Source organism: Chlamydotis macqueenii, chromosome 1, assembly GCF_036417535.1.
Source record: "Chlamydotis macqueenii isolate bChlMac1 chromosome 1, bChlMac1.mat, whole genome shotgun sequence".
In the NCBI taxonomy this organism is placed as follows: domain Eukaryota; kingdom Metazoa; phylum Chordata; class Aves; order Otidiformes; family Otididae; genus Chlamydotis; species Chlamydotis macqueenii.
This window is the reverse complement of record NC_141556.1, coordinates 150,157,649-150,179,264: the sequence shown is the minus strand read 5'-3', so window position 1 is coordinate 150,179,264 and position 21,616 is coordinate 150,157,649. Positions and strand designations below refer to the sequence as shown.

At 35.9% G+C, this 21,616-nt stretch overlaps 1 protein-coding gene across 2 annotated transcripts in view; it reads right to left on the bottom strand.

Moving 5' to 3' along the window:
- CCDC138 (coiled-coil domain containing 138) overlaps positions 1-21,616 on the bottom strand; it is a 38,420-nt gene that overhangs the window by 15,149 nt on the left and 1,655 nt on the right. Inside the window, exons 2-13 of one of the 2 annotated variants that reach the window (XM_086741017.1) lie at positions 20,447-20,507; positions 19,653-19,791; positions 18,760-18,875; positions 17,844-18,028; positions 16,664-16,822; positions 15,072-15,191; positions 13,553-13,630; positions 13,360-13,470; positions 10,969-11,121; positions 10,051-10,167; positions 8,750-8,942; positions 5,024-5,200 (exon numbers count right to left, since the gene is read on the bottom strand). In XM_086741017.1, coding sequence (XP_086597143.1) covers positions 5,024-5,200; positions 8,750-8,942; positions 10,051-10,167; positions 10,969-11,121; positions 13,360-13,470; positions 13,553-13,630; positions 15,072-15,191; positions 16,664-16,822; positions 17,844-18,028; positions 18,760-18,875; positions 19,653-19,791; positions 20,447-20,507 — 1,609 coding nt within the window. Of the gene's footprint in view, positions 1-5,017; positions 5,201-8,749; positions 8,943-10,050; positions 10,168-10,968; positions 11,122-13,359; positions 13,471-13,552; positions 13,631-15,071; positions 15,192-16,663; positions 16,823-17,843; positions 18,029-18,759; positions 18,876-19,652; positions 19,792-20,446; positions 20,508-21,616 lie in introns of both variants that reach the window. The other variant, XM_086741024.1, reaches the window with a different exon arrangement.

Genomic DNA, 21,616 nt, shown 5'->3' with positions numbered 1-21,616 from the left:
AAGTACTGAAAGATAGAAAAATAAAAGACTGTTACAGCATGAAAGTAAGCTGAAAGTGAAGTTCTCTTGACACAAGGCTAACTCTCTGAAATTACCGTATAACATTCCTAGCAGCTCCTCTCCCAGTCCCTGCGGAGCTGGCCGAAACTAACCTCAACTTTTTTCACCCCTGACATTTAAAAATCAGCCTTTGTTCCAACTATGAATGTTTTTGTACACGACAAGAACGATAATTAGGATAACATTTTACCCTCCTCCTTAGGCTTTAACACTTTTGTAAAAGAGGTCAGGCAAACACTATTGGTGCATATATATGTATTCTTACTCCATGACATACTGTCACAGCTCTAAAAACACTGATAATTGGGACAAAATGGTGAGATTCTTTTTGGCTGGCACCATACTTCAGAATTATACAATGGCATGAAAACTCACTGATGTCTGGGAAATGCCTGTGCAGCTGGAATACTATCCAAGTTCTCATACCTAAACTATAACACAGTCTGGTGACATGTATGCGATCTGAGATCCCAATTTGATAAATACACATAACTGGAATGCTTCCAAGAAACAACGTGACTGTATTGTATACTACAATGCAGGCTCTGGAGCTTTGTATGCTATGATCTCTACGTTTCAAGAAACATATACAAATAAGCTTCCCAAGGGTACAAAAAATCTTAACCATTTCCCACAGTATTTCTGTGGTGTTAATATCACCGTGTTTCTATGGCCTAGCTAGACAGATACACTGGTGTTATCCACTCTTGTACAGAATGTAAGTCAACTCAGACAAACTTTTCATGAAGCTGTGGACCTCAGGCATATTTTTATTTATAGTTTTAAATGAGCTTGCAGCCGGTTTAAGAGATCTACTAGACTGGCATCATTCCTGTCGAATATGGTAAGCACTCACTAACCTGGAATCGAAAAGATCCTAGTAGTCACCAGAAATGTTCCAACCTGGAATCTGAAGTAATACTAAGACGTGAACCAAAAAGAGCACCTTGAAGGCTAATAGCTATCTTGTGGCTCTAATGAGGAAATGATGACAAATGGTTTTACCACTAAAAATGCAAATGGATAGACCTCTTGACACAAAGAGGGCCAAAATAAACTCCCCTTTTGTCTTTGGAGTCGGAATGATACGCCTCATCCCTAATTACTAAGGTTACATTTTCCGCTCTTCTGTCATCTAAGTGAAGACTGAGATGTTGCTTCAATAGTACCTTGTCATGAAGGCATGGATGGGAAAGGTAATGCAGGAGTACCAGTTCACTGACGCTACCTGTAATATTCATATCTCATACTTTCTTGTTCGTGCTAGAGCTGGGGATTCCAAGTCAGGTTTCATGAAATAAAGTCTTTCTCTAGAAGCTGTGTAGTGGTTATTTGATGTAGTAATCTATAGTTCCACCTTTGTACTTCACACAACCAAGTCAACCAGTGCAAAAAAAAATGTCATTGGCTTCTTCCTTCAGACTGGAATGCATAAGGTCACTGAAAACACAGAGGAGTTCCAGATTCCTCAAGAGCGAAGAGTTTCACTAGCCTTTGAACTGAAGGGGTATTGATCTTTAAATGAAGTATCTTTTATGATTTTAACTCCAACCCTCATAGTCACCTTCATCAGTCACAGTCTTAAGAGCATGGATGTGCCTGAACATCCAAAAGCATGTTCAGGCACTTTGCATACAAAGTGGCATGATACACAGAGATTTTGGCTATCAGCTGCCACTCACCATATAGATTTTACTTCTCCCGACCACTCTATGGGAGTATTTTTATAAATACACAATCTGTTTTATTAAAGTTAGCCTTATCTTGACAGAAGCACATAGTGAGTGTCACCACACATTTAGGGAATAACAGAGAAGTAGATCTTGCCAAACAAATCCTGGTTACTGTCATTTTTTAAATTATTAAGTTATCCTTGTTACTTTAATCTTTCACAAATAGTAGCTATGACATGCTCACCCAGTGCAAAGAAAGCCCTAGAAAGAATCAGGGTGTCTCTGAAGTGCCAAAAAATGATGCTGCAGTTCTACCACAAAATTCCTTGTTAAATGTTATTCCCAGCCTATCAGGCAAAAAGAAAAAGTACAGAACATTTAACACACTATTTGGCTTTCTAGACACAGTTTTCAGAACAAAATTAAGAATCTCAACTTCACGCATTTCCTTCAGGTTTTGAAATGCCCTGAAGTCATCCTCTGGACCATCTTATGATCTAGCAAGCTTCCTCAGACAACTAAATCACTCTAGAATTAATTATTCCTCCACCTCTGCCTGCCGATTCTTCTCTTCCTTGTGAAAAAAAAGATCTAACAGAAGACGGCAACACTCAGAACAGCAGAAGATATTGCATACGAATGCATATCCTGAGCCGGCCAAGACTGACAAGCATATAATAATAAAGTCATAGGTAGATGGAGAAAAAAAGTACTGAGGAATGTTGCCTTTCAGTCCTCCACCGTTTCCCACTGAAATGGTGGTGTCAGGACTCTCCCAGATTCTTGATGTGAAACTCCTGAACAGAAATGGAGATGGAGTGCATGAAAGGCTGCATGCCAACAATAAGACTATTAATTTTAATTTGCCATTAAGGTCTTGTATATAGATACAAAACAGATGATGCCAAGGCCTCAAATGTTGCATTTGACATCTTGTTTTCAGTAACTGAATGCCTTATCAGCATGGTTCATGTTGTACGAACTTGCAAAGGAAACTTGGATCCTGGACCCATTGTACCAGATATACTATGAAGCCAAAAGGAATGATACTGATCTAAAACATGAAAACATGCATACCAAAAACAAATGAGTTAACGGGCTTAAGCAGTACTGCAGACTCTCTTGTTACAATTTCTATCAAAGCACAGAAATATCCGTCTTAGACCAGTAGTCTTGTGCAGCTTAAGTAATTTTTCTTAATATATGAGAGAATCTAAGTTTCATTTCTGCAACATGAGTAAGACAATTTCTTACAGGGTAGAAAATCTACAGGAGGACCTCAGACAGACCTGGACTATACAGAACCATTGGCATTTATTGCTTACTATAACAAAAGGTAAACACAGTTCCAGGGAGGTGTAGTGCAGCAGAGTAGTTGTTTCACATCTGATTCACATCTTTCAGTCTGGACAACTACAATTTGAATCTGTAAAAATATTTCACAAAAAAATTAAAACTTAAGAAGTTAAGTTAGAGAAAAGAAATCCAGGGGAAAAAAAAAGCACTGGCTTTTTTCCCAACTTAATTTCTAATAGTTTCAGCTCTAAAGGAAATATTTTTGAACAAAAGTATTGGAATACTCCTATAGAGCCAGAAAATTACTGCAGCAAGTTGCAAGAATGCCTAGGATTTAATATCTTTCAGGAAAAATAAAAGCCTAGACTTTGCCTTCTGTTGGTCAGATGTCGTCTTTTCAGATAACGTCATTCTGTATTTTAGCATATGGCCTATGGCCAGCTACTTTTGACTTCATATTTAAGGCCGCACACCAATACAGCTTTAAAATTGAATATAAATTCCTGTTTTAATCTAATACAGAGGCCTCTGAATATTCACTACCGCCTTCTAGTTTGTCTTTTAATGACTTTTTAACAGAAAACTTACAAAGGAATGAAAATATGATTTCCCATCAACAATACCACTTCTCATTGTTAACAATTTCTTGCAAAACACTATATGTTGCCAGAATATGCCTACAACTCGAGTACTGGCAATTTATTCTACTAAAGAGAAAGACTCTGCGTAAGGCTTCATATCCAATTGCCGATAAATAAATTCTCAATCAAATATCAATTCAATTAAACATTACTCCTCCTTGCCTGATTTCACATCTTCTTGGAGAAACAACAAGGCAAAATGTGAGTCTCTCATATTATATCTCCATTATTCTCCAAACTGCAGGCAACTAGCATATCAGCACGACTACTGCTAGGTAACAGAAGCTGTAGTGTCACTGGCATTACTCAAAGTAATACCAGACACCATCCACCTTGCTTAGGTTACTTTTGCATGTCCAACTATCTCTTTCCCAATCATAGTTACGACTATTGGGAAGAATGCTTTAGTGTAAGACTACACTAACTATGTGGTCAGAAAAATAGTCTGCAAGAAATAATAAAGTTTTAGTTAAATATTTCTGCCACTTATCTTGCTTCAAAACGGTTTTTAATTCGATGCTGTTCTATTCCGAGTCAAATATGCTTTCTATTTTTACCACTACAATGCATGGTAACAAAATATTTCCAAAATAACAATATAAATTTCAAAAATAGCAGCAGTCCCTTCCCCTTTTCTGTTCTAAAAGACAGTGAGTGATTTTTATCTTTTAAAAAAAACCAGTCACAAGGCTTATTCAATATGGCACTGGAATGCCTCACTACCTTGATGTTCATCCAGTTCGTTAGCAATTGAGTCTTAGCCTGTATCACTTGGAAAAGCACTGCGACAAATAAGATTATTAACCCTTTTAGAGGGCCACAGCACAGTAAAATTCAGAAAAATATAACCTCTTTTATAGATATGCCATTTCCAATTATTAAAAACTGAAAAATGACGGGGGATGAGCTGTTCATTCAAACTAGAAAAAGAATTTAAATAAAATCTATTTTTTATCTCCACCTGCTGGCAGGTTTTCATGATATGGCTTCCCTGCCACAGCCTGACTTCAAAGAAAAATATCAGCAAGGTAAAACAAGTGGAATAAACTGAAAAGTCAAACCAAAAATAGCAACAGAAAAATTCACACCAGTAAATAAGAAAGCAACCATGACAAAACATAAAGCATGGGTGCTGAGAGGGAGAAGAAAAGACAAGACAATTCAGAAAGAAATAGACAATTCAAAAATACATTTTATGTCTCTAATGAATTTACTTGATACAAATGAATGCTAACACTTTATAAGGTTATTCATACAGAAGAATCATGCTATTTTTACATTATATTTATGCTTACCTCACCTGTTTTCATTGTGATTTTATATTTTTATTTTTTTTTAATTACGCATATTTACCAGATTCTGTGGTCATCTGAAGTAATCCATCAAGAGCACCAGAAAGTAGACCTCTACTGGATACTTTTAAGTGACTTAATATGACAGGCACACATTGGTATTCCAAAAATAAGGCCTTCCCTTCATCTGTCTTCAAGTCTACGCGAAGGGAATCAAATGCCTGAGCCAGGCAATCCACTGAAAGATATCAGAATACAGGCAAAAAACTTCTGTAATCATAGTTCCATTAAGGATTATGTGAATAGCTATCCTGAGAGTTACTGTTGCAGATATATACTTAAAAGTTAAATGGTTGAAAATATTAGATCTTATTTTTATTTAAAGACATCCTCTGCCTGTTTGTATTCCTTAATGATTTGTTGTGAGTGGAGAAAAAGACTGACTACAACTCATACACTGAAAAAAAATATACTTACAAACATAAATACTTGTAATATTTTTGCTTAAGAAGAAAGAAATTACAGGCTGGCATAGTTTGAGACAACGTTGGTTTCAACATCTGAGAAACCTCTGTTAAAGGAGTTAAGGGCTGATTTGTCTGAATAAGAGCAATTACTTTCATGACAACAACTATGCCCATTCCCTTCTATAAAAAGTTTTAGTTTAATTTTTGGTGCATACATTTTATATACTCCTCCATTGTGGAGTGCACTAAATTATATGAATAATGTAGATTAAGTGAACCAATCTAATTTTCTTAATTTCCTGATGCCATATCTTTCTCAGGATCTTGGAACAGCATTGATCATCTAATTAAGTACAAAGAAATAATTTATCCCATAGCAAAACTTTAACTACGGTGCCACCTGCTGGATATTGACATTTTGAAGGAAACAGGTTCTATATTCAAACCAAATGTGTTGCTTTATCACTAGATCTTTAGTGCCATGTGGTCAGTGATCAAAATTCATACACAGTGATATTTGACATAAGTTTAACAACAGAACATATTTTCCATGTTATAGAAGCCAGCAGTAAAAAGCAACCATAAAAAGCTAAACTGATTCATTCTAATCAACAGTATTTATCTGCCTAGGGTAAGTCCGTGCAAAAACTATTTTTTTGTATTGCAAATCTTTCTGCATATTTTTAATTAAACATTTCTAGAAATGTAAGTCTCAATTTAAGAGTAATTATCATGCTTCACCAAAATATCTTGACTGAAACAGCCCCCTCCGACAGCTGAAATACTGCACCTGCTCATTAATGATGTCAGGGTGGTATTCCACTGTGTTTAAATTCTGTGTTTACTGGAAATACTCAGAATATAAATACTGCATGGGTCAGTTAAGCATAAAGACATACTAATCTGCTTAACCTTCTAATCCAGAAGGATGACTTCTGTGAACAAGAACATTGTTCATTATCTATGGATTTAAAATCTTTGGCATCCCTGATTAAGTGTCAGTCAGGGTGCCAGAGATTGCAGCAATTTTGTGATGTGAATCTCTGCTGCCTAAGAAATGGTCCAAAACTCATAACGTATTTCAGGCAAGAGACTGAAAAACAAAAATCAGACGCCAAAGTAGGCATCTGATTCTGACACTGGCATCATTTTCCAGGACTACCTTGAAAATTAACATCTCTGTAATCTGTCTCCATCTCTTTGTGTTACTAGCAGAGCAGATGTGTTACTAGTAAAGACAGTTTAAAACACAAACCACTCTGAGAACAAAAGACAGCAAAAATAGAATAATGGAATAATTTAAGTTGGAATCTAGTTTAACCATCCTGCCCAAATCATCTACGAAGTTAGGTTAGATTGCTCATAGTCATAACCTCACTAACAATTATTTGCTATCAAAATGATCTGTGCTTTTAAAATGCCTTTGAAAAGGGAAAAATAAGTGGTTAGTATCACAAAGAACTGGAAAAGGGTTACAGATACATTTATTCTTATGCTACCCTTGTAAAACTTACTATTGCAGAAAATCTAAGTCATGCAGTACCACAGTACTCCTAAGTTGCTGCAGGTAGGCAGTAATCACTTCTTACACCTGCTCTTAATGGTATATAATTAGTGTTTTATGCCTGACCTCCATGAAAAGGATCTGCAACACCTCTTGTTCCCTATTTTCCTTGAAAAGAGAAAAGGCTTCATACCTGAAGGCGGCAGATATCAAATATGCTGAGAGAACAGTTACTCTGTTCCTTGAGATCTATTTTCCACAGTTTTTTCTCATCCTGTCCAGACACAATCTGATTCTTGTTAACTTGTAGTGTCTACTTTGAAACCTTTACCTTCTCCCTCTCTAATGAGGCAAGGAAGACCCAACTTCCTCTATTTTTTTTGCCAACACAAAATTACATAGGTTTTAAGTACACAATGCTACTTTACTCTACTATTACATGTCTCTGCTAGTGTGAAAAGTGGGAGGATCCTGGGAACAAAGTGGAAATAGAAAAAAACCCTCACAATGAAAGGAAAGATTCACTGACCCTGTGATGTCCCCCTACACAACCCCCTCAATTCTTTTTAGTTAACAAAAGGCAGAAGTGTGAACTGAAAATGACGTAGCTATTTCACATATAATAATTCCTTAACAGGCACTGAAGGCTGTCTGGACTATATTGCTTGAGATGATATTTGACTTTTTCATTTTTTTTTTCCCTTGAAAAAAATAAATTAAAAAAAAAAAAAAAATCAAGGCTATACAGTTAGAAGCTCAACTTGGTAATATGTGGCAATTATACTGCATTTAGGATTCAGAGGAGACCTATCAACTCTGCTGCTTTTATGCTGATGGATTCTTTTTGTGTAGGTGAACACAGTAATTATTGAAGCCATTATCGACCTCAAATAATTAAGTCAAAAGAGAAAACTAATAACAGAGGTCAAAATAAGACATGCTTTTAGATTACTCATCAAATCTACAGATTTATGAATTAAGAACCTTCAAGCATAATTCAGATTAAGTACTACTATTGAAGTTTTCAAAGAAGTCACATGTCAATTAGAAATAGTTTAAATGACCAAAGTTAATCTGTAAATTAATTTCAAAATATCTCTATAAATCAGATTGAAGGTTTTTCTTCTCTGGGTTCTGACAGAAAAATGTACATCAATCTCTATGTCAAAAGGATAAGGAAGGAAAACAGTCAAACTCTGAGTTTGTGCCTCTTCTCATAGTGCACTCAACACTCAGAGCTCAGAAGAGGCAGCTCATTTTTGTCATCACATTAAAGAAAATGTTTTAGTCTTTTCAGATATATCAGAAATACCTATGAACATTACATTTATCCATAAAGATAAATGCAGCAAAATTATAAGTATGTCAGTAAAGAACCACTTGACATGGCAGCTGATCAGCCTTTCAGGGGAAAGGTAAACAACCTACTATCTCAAACAGGACAGTGACATTCTAAACTGTGCAAAATCTGCTACTTAGTTCATAGAAGAGCAACTAGCTCTGCCATTCTATGAGGCAAAGAGCCTGGCAATCCAGTCACTGCTGTAGTGACAGTTTGAGAGAATTACCAACATCTCTTTTCCCCTTCTTCAGAAATGTTGATTTGTCTGACAAGAAGTCGTCATATTAAAAGGAACACATAAATTCCAACATGAAATGAATAATAGCAATATTCATACTTTTTTCCAGTATATTTTGCTTCACAAGGTAGTAAAACTCAAGGAAAACCACTGTTCACTACAGTATTACTGAAATGTTTTTAGTTCGGGTATATTACTGAAATAGAAAACTAAATTTAAAAAAAATCAGAACTTACCTTGTGTCACTGTTTTAAGCACAATTAAAGTTGACAGAAACCTCAAAGGCATACGGGAACTCTTAAAGAAAGCTGCTGATTTTGATTTATTCTCTGTAGACTGTTCAGAAGAACTATGTGGGTTTCCCTTACTTACTATGCCTTTGAAAATAGCTTCGCCAAGTCTCCTCATTGTTGATGTCATTGTTGCATGCTGTTTCAAACAATGCACACAGTTAGTGTAAACATTAAAATCCTATGTACTATACAGAGGACACCTATATTCCCCTAGCGATTAAATATTAAATAGCAAATGGTTTGACCATGTATTGGAATACAATCTATGTAGGAGATACTGCTCAGAGTTACACAAGTAGTTGAACAACACTATCGCCGTGCCTTAACAACACATACTTCACAAAGAGACTAGCTAGTGAGGGCCCCTGATATGCTGCCATTATTTAAGCTCCCTCTGGTTCCAGAACAAGCTCAGCTTTAGTCAACTCTGTTTTGTAAGGATGCCTGAAGTTCTATCCTGCAAAAGCATTTACAGAATCAAGGTCTAAACATGAACCTTAAGAGCACTGTACAGGTAAGATCTACTAGACTTTTCATCATAAACTATACTGAAATATTACTTTAGGATCAAATGTCACGACATGCTTGCTTCAAATAAAGTTTCTTTAAGCCAACAGCTTACTATGTTATTGAATTTAGACTCAAGACATCTACAAAGTTTCCTACCTTTTGCTTTAGCAAAAGCACTACTGACAGCACTATGCACTATACTGAGTCTTTACAGTACATCTACTGCCTTTTTCTTTATTACACTGCCAAATACTTTCTTATAGCAGTCTAGTCTAAGGGAGTAAGGAATGTCTTGTGGTTAGATATTGAGTAGAGAACAGAAAAAAAACAAAAATTCCTTCACTGCTTTGACATGCATTTCCATCAGTTTCAACAAATCTCATGTATAAAAGTGAACCTAAAAATATTGCCTTCTCTAGTGCAAAAGTTTTGTAAATACATATGTAAAAATATAATTTCTGAGATGCTTAGACACCACAATGAAGATCACATACTTACAAAAACTATGTTTAGATACACAAGGCAAAATTTAAAATTAACTTGAAAAATAATTTTTTTTTCATTTGCCATGTACCTCTATGAATTTATGCTTTGTAAAGATAGCAGTTTCTTTCATATATACTGCCTGAAAACATCCCCTTTTCATGTGTATTTAAAACGTAAAATCCATTAATATTTTCTGGGAATTTAGTTTTTTTTAAAAAAACATACTGCAAAAGGACTATTTGTTTTACCTGAATACCAGTGTCTAGCTGTCTTATAGACCAGTAAATAAATTTAACCACAGGCATGTGTAGTTTAGGATTCACAAATGGCATCCACTTGAGTTGCTCAGCAGCTATAGGCAAAAGCTGTAAAGTACAAAAAAAGTAAAATTACATGCAGTATATGAAACTACTGTATAAGCTAACCGTAAGAAAAAAGCAAACAAACAAAACTCCCAACTTTCTCTTGGAGTTTAACAGATTACATATGCAAATACTCACTTGGCAGATCCAGTACAGGTAACAGAATTATACACATGGAGAGATTTTAAAATTTTACAAAGGTATACATGAAAAAGTGGAGACACATTATATGAGCTCAGTCTCCGTAAATCCAATCCCAATGGCTATAAATCTTTAATACAATGAATAAAAAAAGTGAAAAAAGATTTTCTGAACACTTCATTGATTTTCAAACTTTGGCATCCCCAAAAGCAACCTCAGAAAGAAAGCAATAAATGTTAAAAGTATAGGATAGTATCACCTCTTATCAGTCATAAATTGAAACTTTAATAGCTAACATAGGCATCAAAGTATTTTAAATTAGACATGTTCATCTCCTTAGAAAAAAAAGAATTATGTACAGTATCACAAATAAAATACAAGACAAATTATCAACTGACTGAAATGGCCTGAAATAAAATGCTGAAACTCTCAAGTTGAGACTGAACACCACACTTTTCCTTTAAAATTATCTGTGTGCTTCACAAATGACAAACTATCCATTATATCTCACTGCTGGAATTAATACTGACTTATTAAAACTGATTTTGTTTTAATAACTGTACCCAAAGCATCTATAAAAGAGGCTGACCTGTTAAAATCATTTAAAAGTCCCATAAATACAAAAACATATTAACACAAGCAAACAATCCAAACTCCTTTTACCTTCATGCACCTTTCCTGGGTGGAGGTCTGGGTAACCAGAAGTTTATGACTGTCCTCTGTTTCTTCTTGTATTTTTATTTTGCTAAGGTGCTGGTCTGAGATCCAATCCATAAGAAAAGTTAAGAGCTCATAAACTTGTGAATTTAGTGGTAGCTGTAATACATCCACGTAATCAGATATTTCAGCTTCATTCAGTTAATGATTTCTAAGCCAAATAGTAACAGACTAAAACATATGAGAGTACATTAGTTCTGAAATATTATGCATCATTTAAAGGATGATAAGCATATGCCTGATAAAATCTGGGAGGTAAGTTACTGTATTTAGAGCCTGTGGAAAATGTTATATTCAAGGAAATAATGATCTTGAACAGGCCACGTGTGCTCTGTTGGGCCTGGTACCTAGGGTTTGAAAAGCCTGCATGTTATTAATACAACCTGTACCTTATAATATCTCTGGGAAAGGTAAACTGTATGTGGATCAAGGGGTGGAAGATGGCAATCCTGACTCAGAGACCACTGTACCTTCAGGAGTCATCATCACAGTTAACCTGAACAGGCGCCACCTGAGCTGTGCTGCACGGATCAATGAACTGCACAGTTTATCCTCTGCTTGGCTGCAGGATAAACTCAGCCAGCTCACTGTAACAGGAGCCTGCAGGCAGCTCCCACTTGGTAACGGTGACTATGCCTCCTGGCTGGCTGTGCCTTTGTCTAAAAGGACAACACAAAGCTCTCCTGTGAACGTCCTTCATGAATAGACTTGTTTCCTTGTAAATAAATTATATAATAGCTTGAATGATCAAAAAGGAGGAGCTTCTCTCCATGGACAGGACCTACTCAGTGTGCCCTGGGAAAAATCCACCCAGGTTCCGTCTGATGCTCCACAAACACACAGTTCTCAGCATCTGAAGGGATATAATATTTACTTGTTATCTATGTTCCTCTTCTTATTCTGTCTTATTAAAAAAACCTATTTCATTAAGCCATTTGTTGTTAGGCCTTTTTAATAGAGATCCAGAAAGAACCCTGCATAATTTCTCTCTCTCTCTCTCTCTCACATCCCACTGCCCTCTCCACTGCAGAACAGGTCCTATTTGTGATGGTTTCTGGGTGTGAAAAAATACATGACAAACAGTTACAAAAGGCCTGGGAAAATATTTTCACACGTAAAATCACTCAATTTTATAATTTTGGCCAAATGAATTACTGGAGAAAGCAAATCTTTAATGTCCTTTATGTGTGGAAATTCTCATTTCAATGCACTAGACTTCCTTGCTTTATTTCATATAATCCACCCTTGTTAAAACTGAACTGTGTAACTAGCATTGTTAGAAAAAAAACAAAGGCTTCATGAAATTGTCATTCTGTCCCTGTACTACGCTGCAATGAAATACTCTACGAAAGATATCCAGTGGTACCTGAAGACAGGCTGCATGAGCAGTTCTCTAAAGACTTCAAAAGTTTTCTTGTATCTGCCTCCAGATAACTGTTTTCCTCTTCGCTCAGAACTATAGCTACTGATACTGTTTATATTTCACTTGCAACCAAAGAAGACTAATACCTATGTAAACAGAGAAATATGTTGGCTACATATAGATAGCACAGTTTTAAGGCATCTGATGTAGATTAATTAAGTAGGATGGTGTGAATATCTCTTCCCCATTTCACAGTTCAGCCTCTAGCTGGAGAAAATCACTACCAGTTGGGAGACGTGGGCAGAATACTACAGAGTACTACTACCAGAGGACTTGCTACTAAATTGAACAACATGGAGATAGAAAGCATTTCATTAAGTGATGTAAGAAGATATTTTAAGGAAAACAAGGTGATAGTTTTGGAACTGTGTATGAACACTGCATTTATTCTCTTTCCCTCATTAAAGACTATTTATCAAAAAAAAAAAAATAATAGTAGTACAACAACCTCTGGCTTACAAAACTAAAATTCTTAATCTAATACCTCTGACTAACTACTTTTTAGCTGGTGTTATTCATAAGAACAGTGCTGTAGCAGTAACCATAATGAGTTTAAGATTTGCTCAGACACAGTGAAAGAAACCAGTTACAACGTAAGCAGGTTATAATTTTCATTGACAGATAAAAGATGACATGATAGGAAGAGGAAAACATACCATATAAACAAAAATATATACATATACTATACACATACACAACATGAAATCCAACAGACTTATTTTTAGCAACAAGCTTAATTCTTTGATAACTACCTGTTTTCCCCAATATAGTCTGTATCTGTTTTTACCGTAACTAATTCACTCACAAAATAAATAAAATTGGAAGTTACATTTTCTAATTTCTAGCAGATATGCAGAGAATGTTCCACTGCCTAATGGCTTTAGAATGAACCGTTCATTTTGCCAAATTCTTACCTTAGCAATTTTTGATGTTACCATCAATTTTTCCTGCTTGACAGGTTTACTTCGTTGCACCACTTGACATACATCCTTAGACTTCTGTACCATGGAAAATTCATGCTTTCTCTACAACAAAATGTAACACTGAATTATATTTCACTTGTTACCTATAAAGGAATCAGGTATGTGTAAGAAAAAAAACCCTTACTTGTAGATTCTCTAAACGAGCTTGTACTTTCCTTGCTTGACCTTCCAACTTCTTGTTCAGTGCAGTTACATCACTTAACTGAAACAATCAGAAAATATTAAAGTATCTGTAAATTCAAAACTCACTTCTTGATTTAACTATCAGACTGAAATAATTTGGTGTGGCTGCTGAGCAGCTAAACTATTTAAGTTCAGGTTTTTTTCTCCTGAGCATGTAAAGAGGTAGAAGCAAAATCATGATCCACCTCCTCAACAAATCACAGAATCACGGAGTGGTTAAGGTTGGCCGGCACCCCTGGAGGCCATCTGGCCCAACCCCTCAGCTCAAGCAGGGCCACCTAGCACTGGCTGCCCAGGACCATGTCTAGACAGCTTTTTAATATCTCCAAGGTAGGACACTCCACCACAACCTGGGCAACCTGTTCCAGGATAAATAGGACAGCAGTAGCTCTTTGTTCACATGCAGCCCAACTTGTCAGTTTGCAGGGGAAGAATAAGTACTACAAAGTCACTCTAGATATACAGGCACTACACATTTGATTACTTTTCATGAAGAAGTGACATAAAAATGGAGAACACATTTCAGGAATGGTCTAATAGTTTTGTTAATGGGGAGGGTGAAAGTTTTCTTCTCTGCAGAATGAAACAATTACTGACCATGTTACAAAACCAGTTTGCTCTGTGAGAAAAGACGAGGGAAACTGTAACTCCAATTTAAAAAACATGCTCTATGCATACAACAATGAACAGCATGATTATCATGGAAGCCCTCAGTTTCCACAGAAATGCAAAGATTTTTACAGTGAGGGGAAATAAAGAGACAGATGAGTCGCACCAGAACCATCAACATTCTAGGAGTTAGGTCTGACCTTCTCCAAGAGAAAGAGTAAGTCTCTGATGTCGGTTTTTATCATATCCAGACTACCAGAACTGTAATTAACTCACTGAACAAAAAACGGTCAAAGAGTTTAGATAGCAATTTGTGTGTCAGCATTTTAAGTGAGATTTAATAGTCAAGTGAGATGAAAATCCTTACTCTCTATATTTCTATGAACCACTGTTTCAGTTTAAGAACTGAGAAAATACTGCCTTAAATAACATTTGTAAAAATAACTGAAAATATTGAGTAAATATGAAGGTAGAAATACACATTCTACTTTTTATTTAATAGAATCAGCATAGCAATTCAGCACAGGGTGGATTCCTTTATGTTATAAAATACTTTCTCTCCATCCACGCTCAATTTGCTTCAGAGAACATGGATTTGTCCTTCCTAACAATCAGCTGTTGCTAGCAGGTGACAGGAATAAGTCCAATTTTTTTTTCATACTGTAGAAGATCAGAGAGGCGAAATTTCAAGCATCAGAAAAAGGTGTGGAAAGTACTTTCAGTCATTCATACAACTTTTGTCTTACAGAAACAAAAAAATCATAAATTTTGCAAACTGATGCTGTTTAAATATTTAAAATTGTTGACTGTAACTTGTAAAATTATTGATAACAGGAAATAACTAATTTTACCTGTTTTCTTAAAGAGTCATTAATTTCCTTCAAGGTGTCAAATGAAGACTTCAGTCTCCTATTTTCTTTAGTTATTTCTCTCAAGGCTTCTGTCAGCTGTTTAACTTCTGCCTCATGTTGCTACAGAAATATCAAATTTAAAACCATTATTTACAAAAGCCTATTTTAGAAACAATTCTAAGCTAAGTTCCATTTTAATGTTAAAATAATATGACAAACTTTCAATGATCAAGTTTGTAATTCTGCATGGCCAAATTTGCAAGTTCAGCCAGTGTGAGAAAAACATCCACAAGAAGAATATATAAAGAAACTGAGAGCAATGTGCACAGCAAATTACTCTTGTTCTTTCCAGATTCTACCAAAACAGAGGATATCAACATGTACATTTCCCAGCCAAGTCAGATGCAGGAAAGGTTTGTGAACCAGTAACAAACTGGTTACAGCTTATTCTTCTATATCATTACGAAAAATTGTGACTCTATCTTGCAGCAACTTTTGAGGTTTCAACTAGTTTTTCTGGCTTTGCTCATTCTGAATCATGCAAAGCAAGAAACTAATCCTATGCTTCTTAGACTAGTGCTCTGGTTTACAGCACAAGCATATGAATTGCTAACTACAACCTGCACATCCACCACCATTCTTCTCATTCCTCTCAATCTTATTTTAGATTTAATCTTCTCTGGACACCAGTGCATCTACTGTACCTCAGATCTGACAAGACAGCAAAGTTATTTACTGAAAATAGTCCAGCTATATATACTTACTATCTTTCATTTCTCCCCTTCCATGAATTCACTATTCTTCACTCAATCACACACTCACTCTCTACTTTTCCATTTCCAGTCATATCCTCCCTTCCTACATGTGCAAATAACAAAAACAAAGCACAGTAGAAGTTTAAAGGAAGCAAGTTCTTCTCTATATTTCTGCTTAGAAACACAGTAACTTCCATTCCAGCTATACAGGAAAACCATCTACAGTTCCTCTTTCCTCAGATGCTGCTTTTCTTTGGTCAACAGGATCAGAACAGCTGCCAACAGGACATTCTTGTCTAAAGCACCTACCCACACTTGTCTAAGAAGATATGAAATGACAGATCCCCTTTTCATCCCAATAAACATGCTGATGCTGCCAATATCACATGTAATGTTTCACTTCCATTTTCTACATGCACAGTTAAGGGCTCTGTCATTTCATGATCACTATGCCCAAGACAGCCTCCAACCATCACACCACTTGCAAGTTCTCTCTTTGTAAAGTACAGGTCCACTGGTGAGCCTTCTCTAGTTGGCTCATATCAGTCATATAGTTTTTGCTATTTTAGAAATAAGTTATCTTCTTTTCTAAATTGTAACAGTAAAATGTACCTACACATCAGACAACTAAGTGCAAAATTCTGAACCAGAAGCCATAAAAAAAACCCCTAACAATATTGTTTGGTACTTTTTACAAAAAACTTTCATTTGGAGATGTCAAGCCCTTTAAAGAAATAAGCAAACGTGATGGCTTAAGGAATTACCTTACAAACACTACCTAACAAACAAGTTAAACAGCATGTAGAGCAACAAAAATAATTAAATACATTACTGCACCTCTTTTATAATTTGAAATTTTGTGTGAACTTCTTCCTCAACACCTCTTATTTTAGCCAAAGCTCCTTCATGTCTAAAAAGCAATGCTTCTCGCTCTGTTAGAAAATGCTCTCGTTTCTGGAGTTGCAGAGCATACTCCTGCTGTGCCAAACTTTCTCTCTGTATCAAGAAAAAAAAATGTTGAAATGGCTTTAAAATCCATTAAATTATCACAATTTATACTGAATTTGAATTTTCTCTCCCAGGGATATGCTTAGCTTGTTGTAAAATCATAGTGTTACACAATAGCTTACTAATTAAGAGTATTCTGATGGACACCTATGTTCAGTTTCCTCACACATTAACCCAAATGACTTTGATGTGCCTCCCAAAATAGAAAATTCAACTCTATATGGCTGTTCAAGTATAAACCTAGTCAATTAAACTTAGGTTTTTGCTTCCAAAAGTTTTGGATAATGGTCTTAACTGTAAGACAAATCAGAGTCTGATGCAACTGTCTATCCTGAACATTAAATTACTATATTGTTTCTTCAATTAGTAGGAAGCATCCCTGAAAAAGTGGCGAGGAAAAAGAGATAGAAAATTATTTTTATCTCATACAGTGGAAGAGACAGTCCTGACAGGTAATCTAGCAGAAGCATGGGAGCTATTGCAGAATAAAACCATAAAGGAGGTTCTTCTGTTAGCGGCCTAGGCCTGTCAGGGGATGAACTGCTGGGATTCCCCAGCAGCAGAAAAGTAAAGATAAGGCAGAACGGAGGGCTTTTGCAGGAAGCCATGAAGGCAAGTACTCTTGAATGCCTAGAGTTAGGAGAATAGTTCCAGACGCTCTCAGGAGAAAAAAACGATTGCAGATGTTTCCCTCCATGCCCACAGTGCATCACAAGACACTCCTTTTGGATGCAGCAGCACTCTGTTAAAACTCCCTGAAGTTGAATTTTATGTGATCTATCCACTATGAAAGCCACTGCCAAATCAGTGAATTAATCTAGGGGAAGAGGTGGATGATGACACGAGTTTTAGTATGCAAGTAATTGTGATTAATATAACCAATAGTAACAAGTAATAGTTTTAGTATGTAAGTGATTTAGTATATAAGTAGTTTCTGAATTTTCTGTCAAAAGTTAGAATCTTCACAACATTACTTCACAAAACTTCCCAAGGCAATTCCGGTTCCTACCTGAAGCTTCTGATGTATGACAAATAATTCATCATAAATTTGACCGATGTGAGGCGGTATTAACCCTTGCCTACTGCATGCTTGAGCATCAGTTCCACTCACAATTTTCCTTACCAAATCATTGGTAATATTTTGGTCACTATTTTCTTGTGCATTTGAAGCCAAATGGGATTGTAAGGTGCTGCCTATGGAAAGGAAAAACCCGTTTTACAGTAAAAAATTAGTCCTAGATAAATAATAATTATTATTGTTCCAAAACAGCAAAAACTTAATTTTAAGTATTTAGAGTGACAAGTATAGAGCAAGAGGTATTAAAATGAGAAAGTAATCTCCTAAGGAATTAAGAATTGCTCAAAGCTGTGTTCTATGACTTGTTTGAATTGATCAGTGATCAATGGAGTTTTAGAAGTAAAGCTATGCCCTCCACTTCAATATAGAAATTCCACAGATATCTGTATGAAATCTATGCCCAGACTGAACCATAACAGCCGAAAATCTCCTATTATTTTTGTAAGGGCTTCAGGCAAGGGATTCACTGCTGACTAGATCTTGGCCTGACATCTAAGTTAACAGAACAAGACCTAAGAAACTACTGGACACAACATGAGAAGCTCGATGTGACTGATTACAGCGTAAGAAGCTGATGAAAGCTGCATAGTAAGGAATGTACTGAGATCTTTTTGGGAGAGACATCTTGCAAGACCAGCTGCACCTAGGTACCGCATCAGGCCAAGATTACCTAGGTGACAGTATCATTAGTGTTACATCAGTATGTCTGGACCTACTAAACCAATTCTAAAGGAGTTGCTGACACTCATATGAAAGGTTAAATCCCCAAATTAAAATACATTTTAGCTGATTACATGTTATGCTTCACAAAGAGTTGTAAAAATACTTAAAATTCAGTATTTATTACCTGTTTCCCCGTATATAGCCATATTTTGGACTGCATCTGTTTCAGAGCAATTCATGATCTTTTCTTCTATTTCTAGACCACTTGAATCACAGAAAGAATCTTGCTCATCATCAAAACTAAAAAAATGCAAAAAGTAGTAATTTGAAACTAGTCCCTTTCTAACATACTACATACAGAGCATTGAGAGAAGTCTGTATAAAAATGTAAACATTACTGAATCTAAATTTTTCATATTTGACTGATAATAAATAGCACAGTTAAATCACTTGGATGGAAGGCATTATTACGCAGAAGATTATAACCACAACAATTAGTAATGTTGCTGACTTAAAAGTAATAACAATAACTAGAATTTTCATGCTTTAAGCACATGTATACAGCAGGTAAAGCCACCACTCTTCTCTCACCACCAACCACCAAATTCCAGGAAAGCTAAAAAATACAGTCCCCCTTTTTTCATTATTTCCTCATATTTGGTGTAAAGTACCCTTAAAAAGAGACTTCTTGGCTTTTGGAATCAAATTATCTCTCAATAAATTTAAAGCTGCTCATCAGTCTGAGCTACTTGCTTTCCTCCTAGCTCCGTTTATATTAGCAGTTTGGTTTATATCATCCCTGTATTCAGTTCATGTTATATCATCCCTGTATCCCATTAGCAATTCCAACATACACAGATAAGTGAGCGAAACAATACTCCTCATCAAAATCAGCATTCACATTATTTCACACATTAGCCAATTAGCCACAAATAGTTGGTTTACTTAACAAGAAGATAAGAAACTTAAAATGACTTCTGGATCTCTGCAATCCGAACATATTGTTTATTCATGGTTTATCTGGATTATAAGAGATAACAAATGATAAAGGACAGCTGAAGAGAAAACACCTCTTACCAATCCCAACCTTTAAAATGTTGTAGAAAATCACTAGAGGATGTGATGATGTTCTCTCTTCCACTTTCAGTAAATTCCGACTCTAAAGAATATTTGGATAAAGAAATAGTTGTATTTTCCAGTGAACTGTCCACATCACCTGGAAGATATAAAATAATTTTATTTTGCATTTGAGAAGCTGACATTAAGAAATCAACAACAACTTATTAGAAATGCTTACCATGTAATCATGTACGTTTAAGAACCAAAAAAAAACCACTGACACAGACTGACGAATGAAGAATTGTAACAGCTCATACTATAGGAAGAATTCTTTAGTTTTCAAACCAGATTTGTCTTTCTGAAGTTTTACAGTTTGCCTTCAGATACTAATTTTCTATAATTGAGGTTTGATTAACACAGTTTTACCCCGCTGTCCGCATGCACCAGCAACATTTGTCTCTCAAGAAGCCCAAAGACATTCTAAATATTAAATGTATATGTATATCTTTAAATTAAACAGAAATGTATGTATTATGAGGTAGACTGCTACCAATTATAGGGCTTAAACACAAATAGGTTGGGAACTATTGTTCTAAAGCATCTAAAGCATCCTTTGTGCTCTTCATGTGAACGTTAACATCCCCAGGGTGGCTCCTAGATACCACAAATCCCTGATCAAGAATGTCTACCAATTTAAAATGAGAAATTACAAAACTAAATAAAATAAATTAGTAATATAGTAATAGTAATTATACAGTTCTAGTATATATATACCCTGAAAAACACATCAATGCACCATTGTTTGGTATTACCTTTATAAATTAGGGAGCTTCCACTCTTATATTCGGTATGTAATGCTCCTGAAAGGTAATCCTACAAGAAAGCACAAAACCACTGTAACGTAGTCAGGATTTTCAGGGAAAGCGTGTGTTACAACTTATTTGTTTAATAGTTACAATGCCTTGTGACAGAACTTACTACAAACTACTGACTTGGAAAAGGGAAATTTTTTTTTAATATATAAATGTAAATAGCTCTCATATTAATATAAAGAGGAAAACATATTCCCTTCAATCTAATAATGAAATATTCATAGTGTTATATGTTAAAATACTTGAGAGACTGTAAGACACTGAAGAAAGTGACATAAAATAAGGGTTACAAAGTAGGATTAGGTAATCACAGCAACAGCACCATATACCTTTGCATCTAGGCTTTTATGGCAGTTTCCTACTAACTTGCAGAAAACCAAACGACGTTAAGTGTTAGGCTACAAACAAAATCATTTAAATGTACATTAGAAAAGATAAGACTCAAAGCAGCTCTCTTGATCTTACTTGTGTTTCACTGCATCTCTCTGCTGTGCTCTAAATTAAGTGATCGACTGCTGTATTTTCTGGTACTTAAATACTGCTTTTTAGTGAAATAACAAAAAGCACAAACAAATCTAGCATTTCCTTCCTTGCAAGCATTACACTTTACAGTCTCAGTGATAGTTTTTAAAAATAACTTTTGAAAACTATTTTTCATTAAAGACGCCCAGAAGGCCAACCACATCCTGGGCCACATCAAGAGGAGCGTGGCCAGCAGGTCGAGGGAGGTGATTCTCTCCCTCTACTCTGCCCTGGTGAGACCCCACCTGGAGTACTGTGTCCAGCTCTGGAGCCCCCAACACAAGAAGGACATGGACCAGTTGGAGAAGGTCCAGAGGAGGGCCATGAAGATGATCAGAGGGCTGGAGCACCTCTCCTATGAGGACAGGCTGAGAGAGTTGGGGCTGTTCAGCCTGGAGAAGAGGAGGCTCCGGGGAGACCTTATAGTGGTCTTCCAGTACCTCAAGGGGGCCTACAGGAAAGCTGGGGAGAGGCTGTTCAGTAGGGCCTGTTGTGATAGGACGAGGGGTGAGTGTTTTAAAATAGAGGGAGGTAGATTCAGACTGGATATAAGGAAGACATTTTTTACAATACCAGTTGTAGAACACT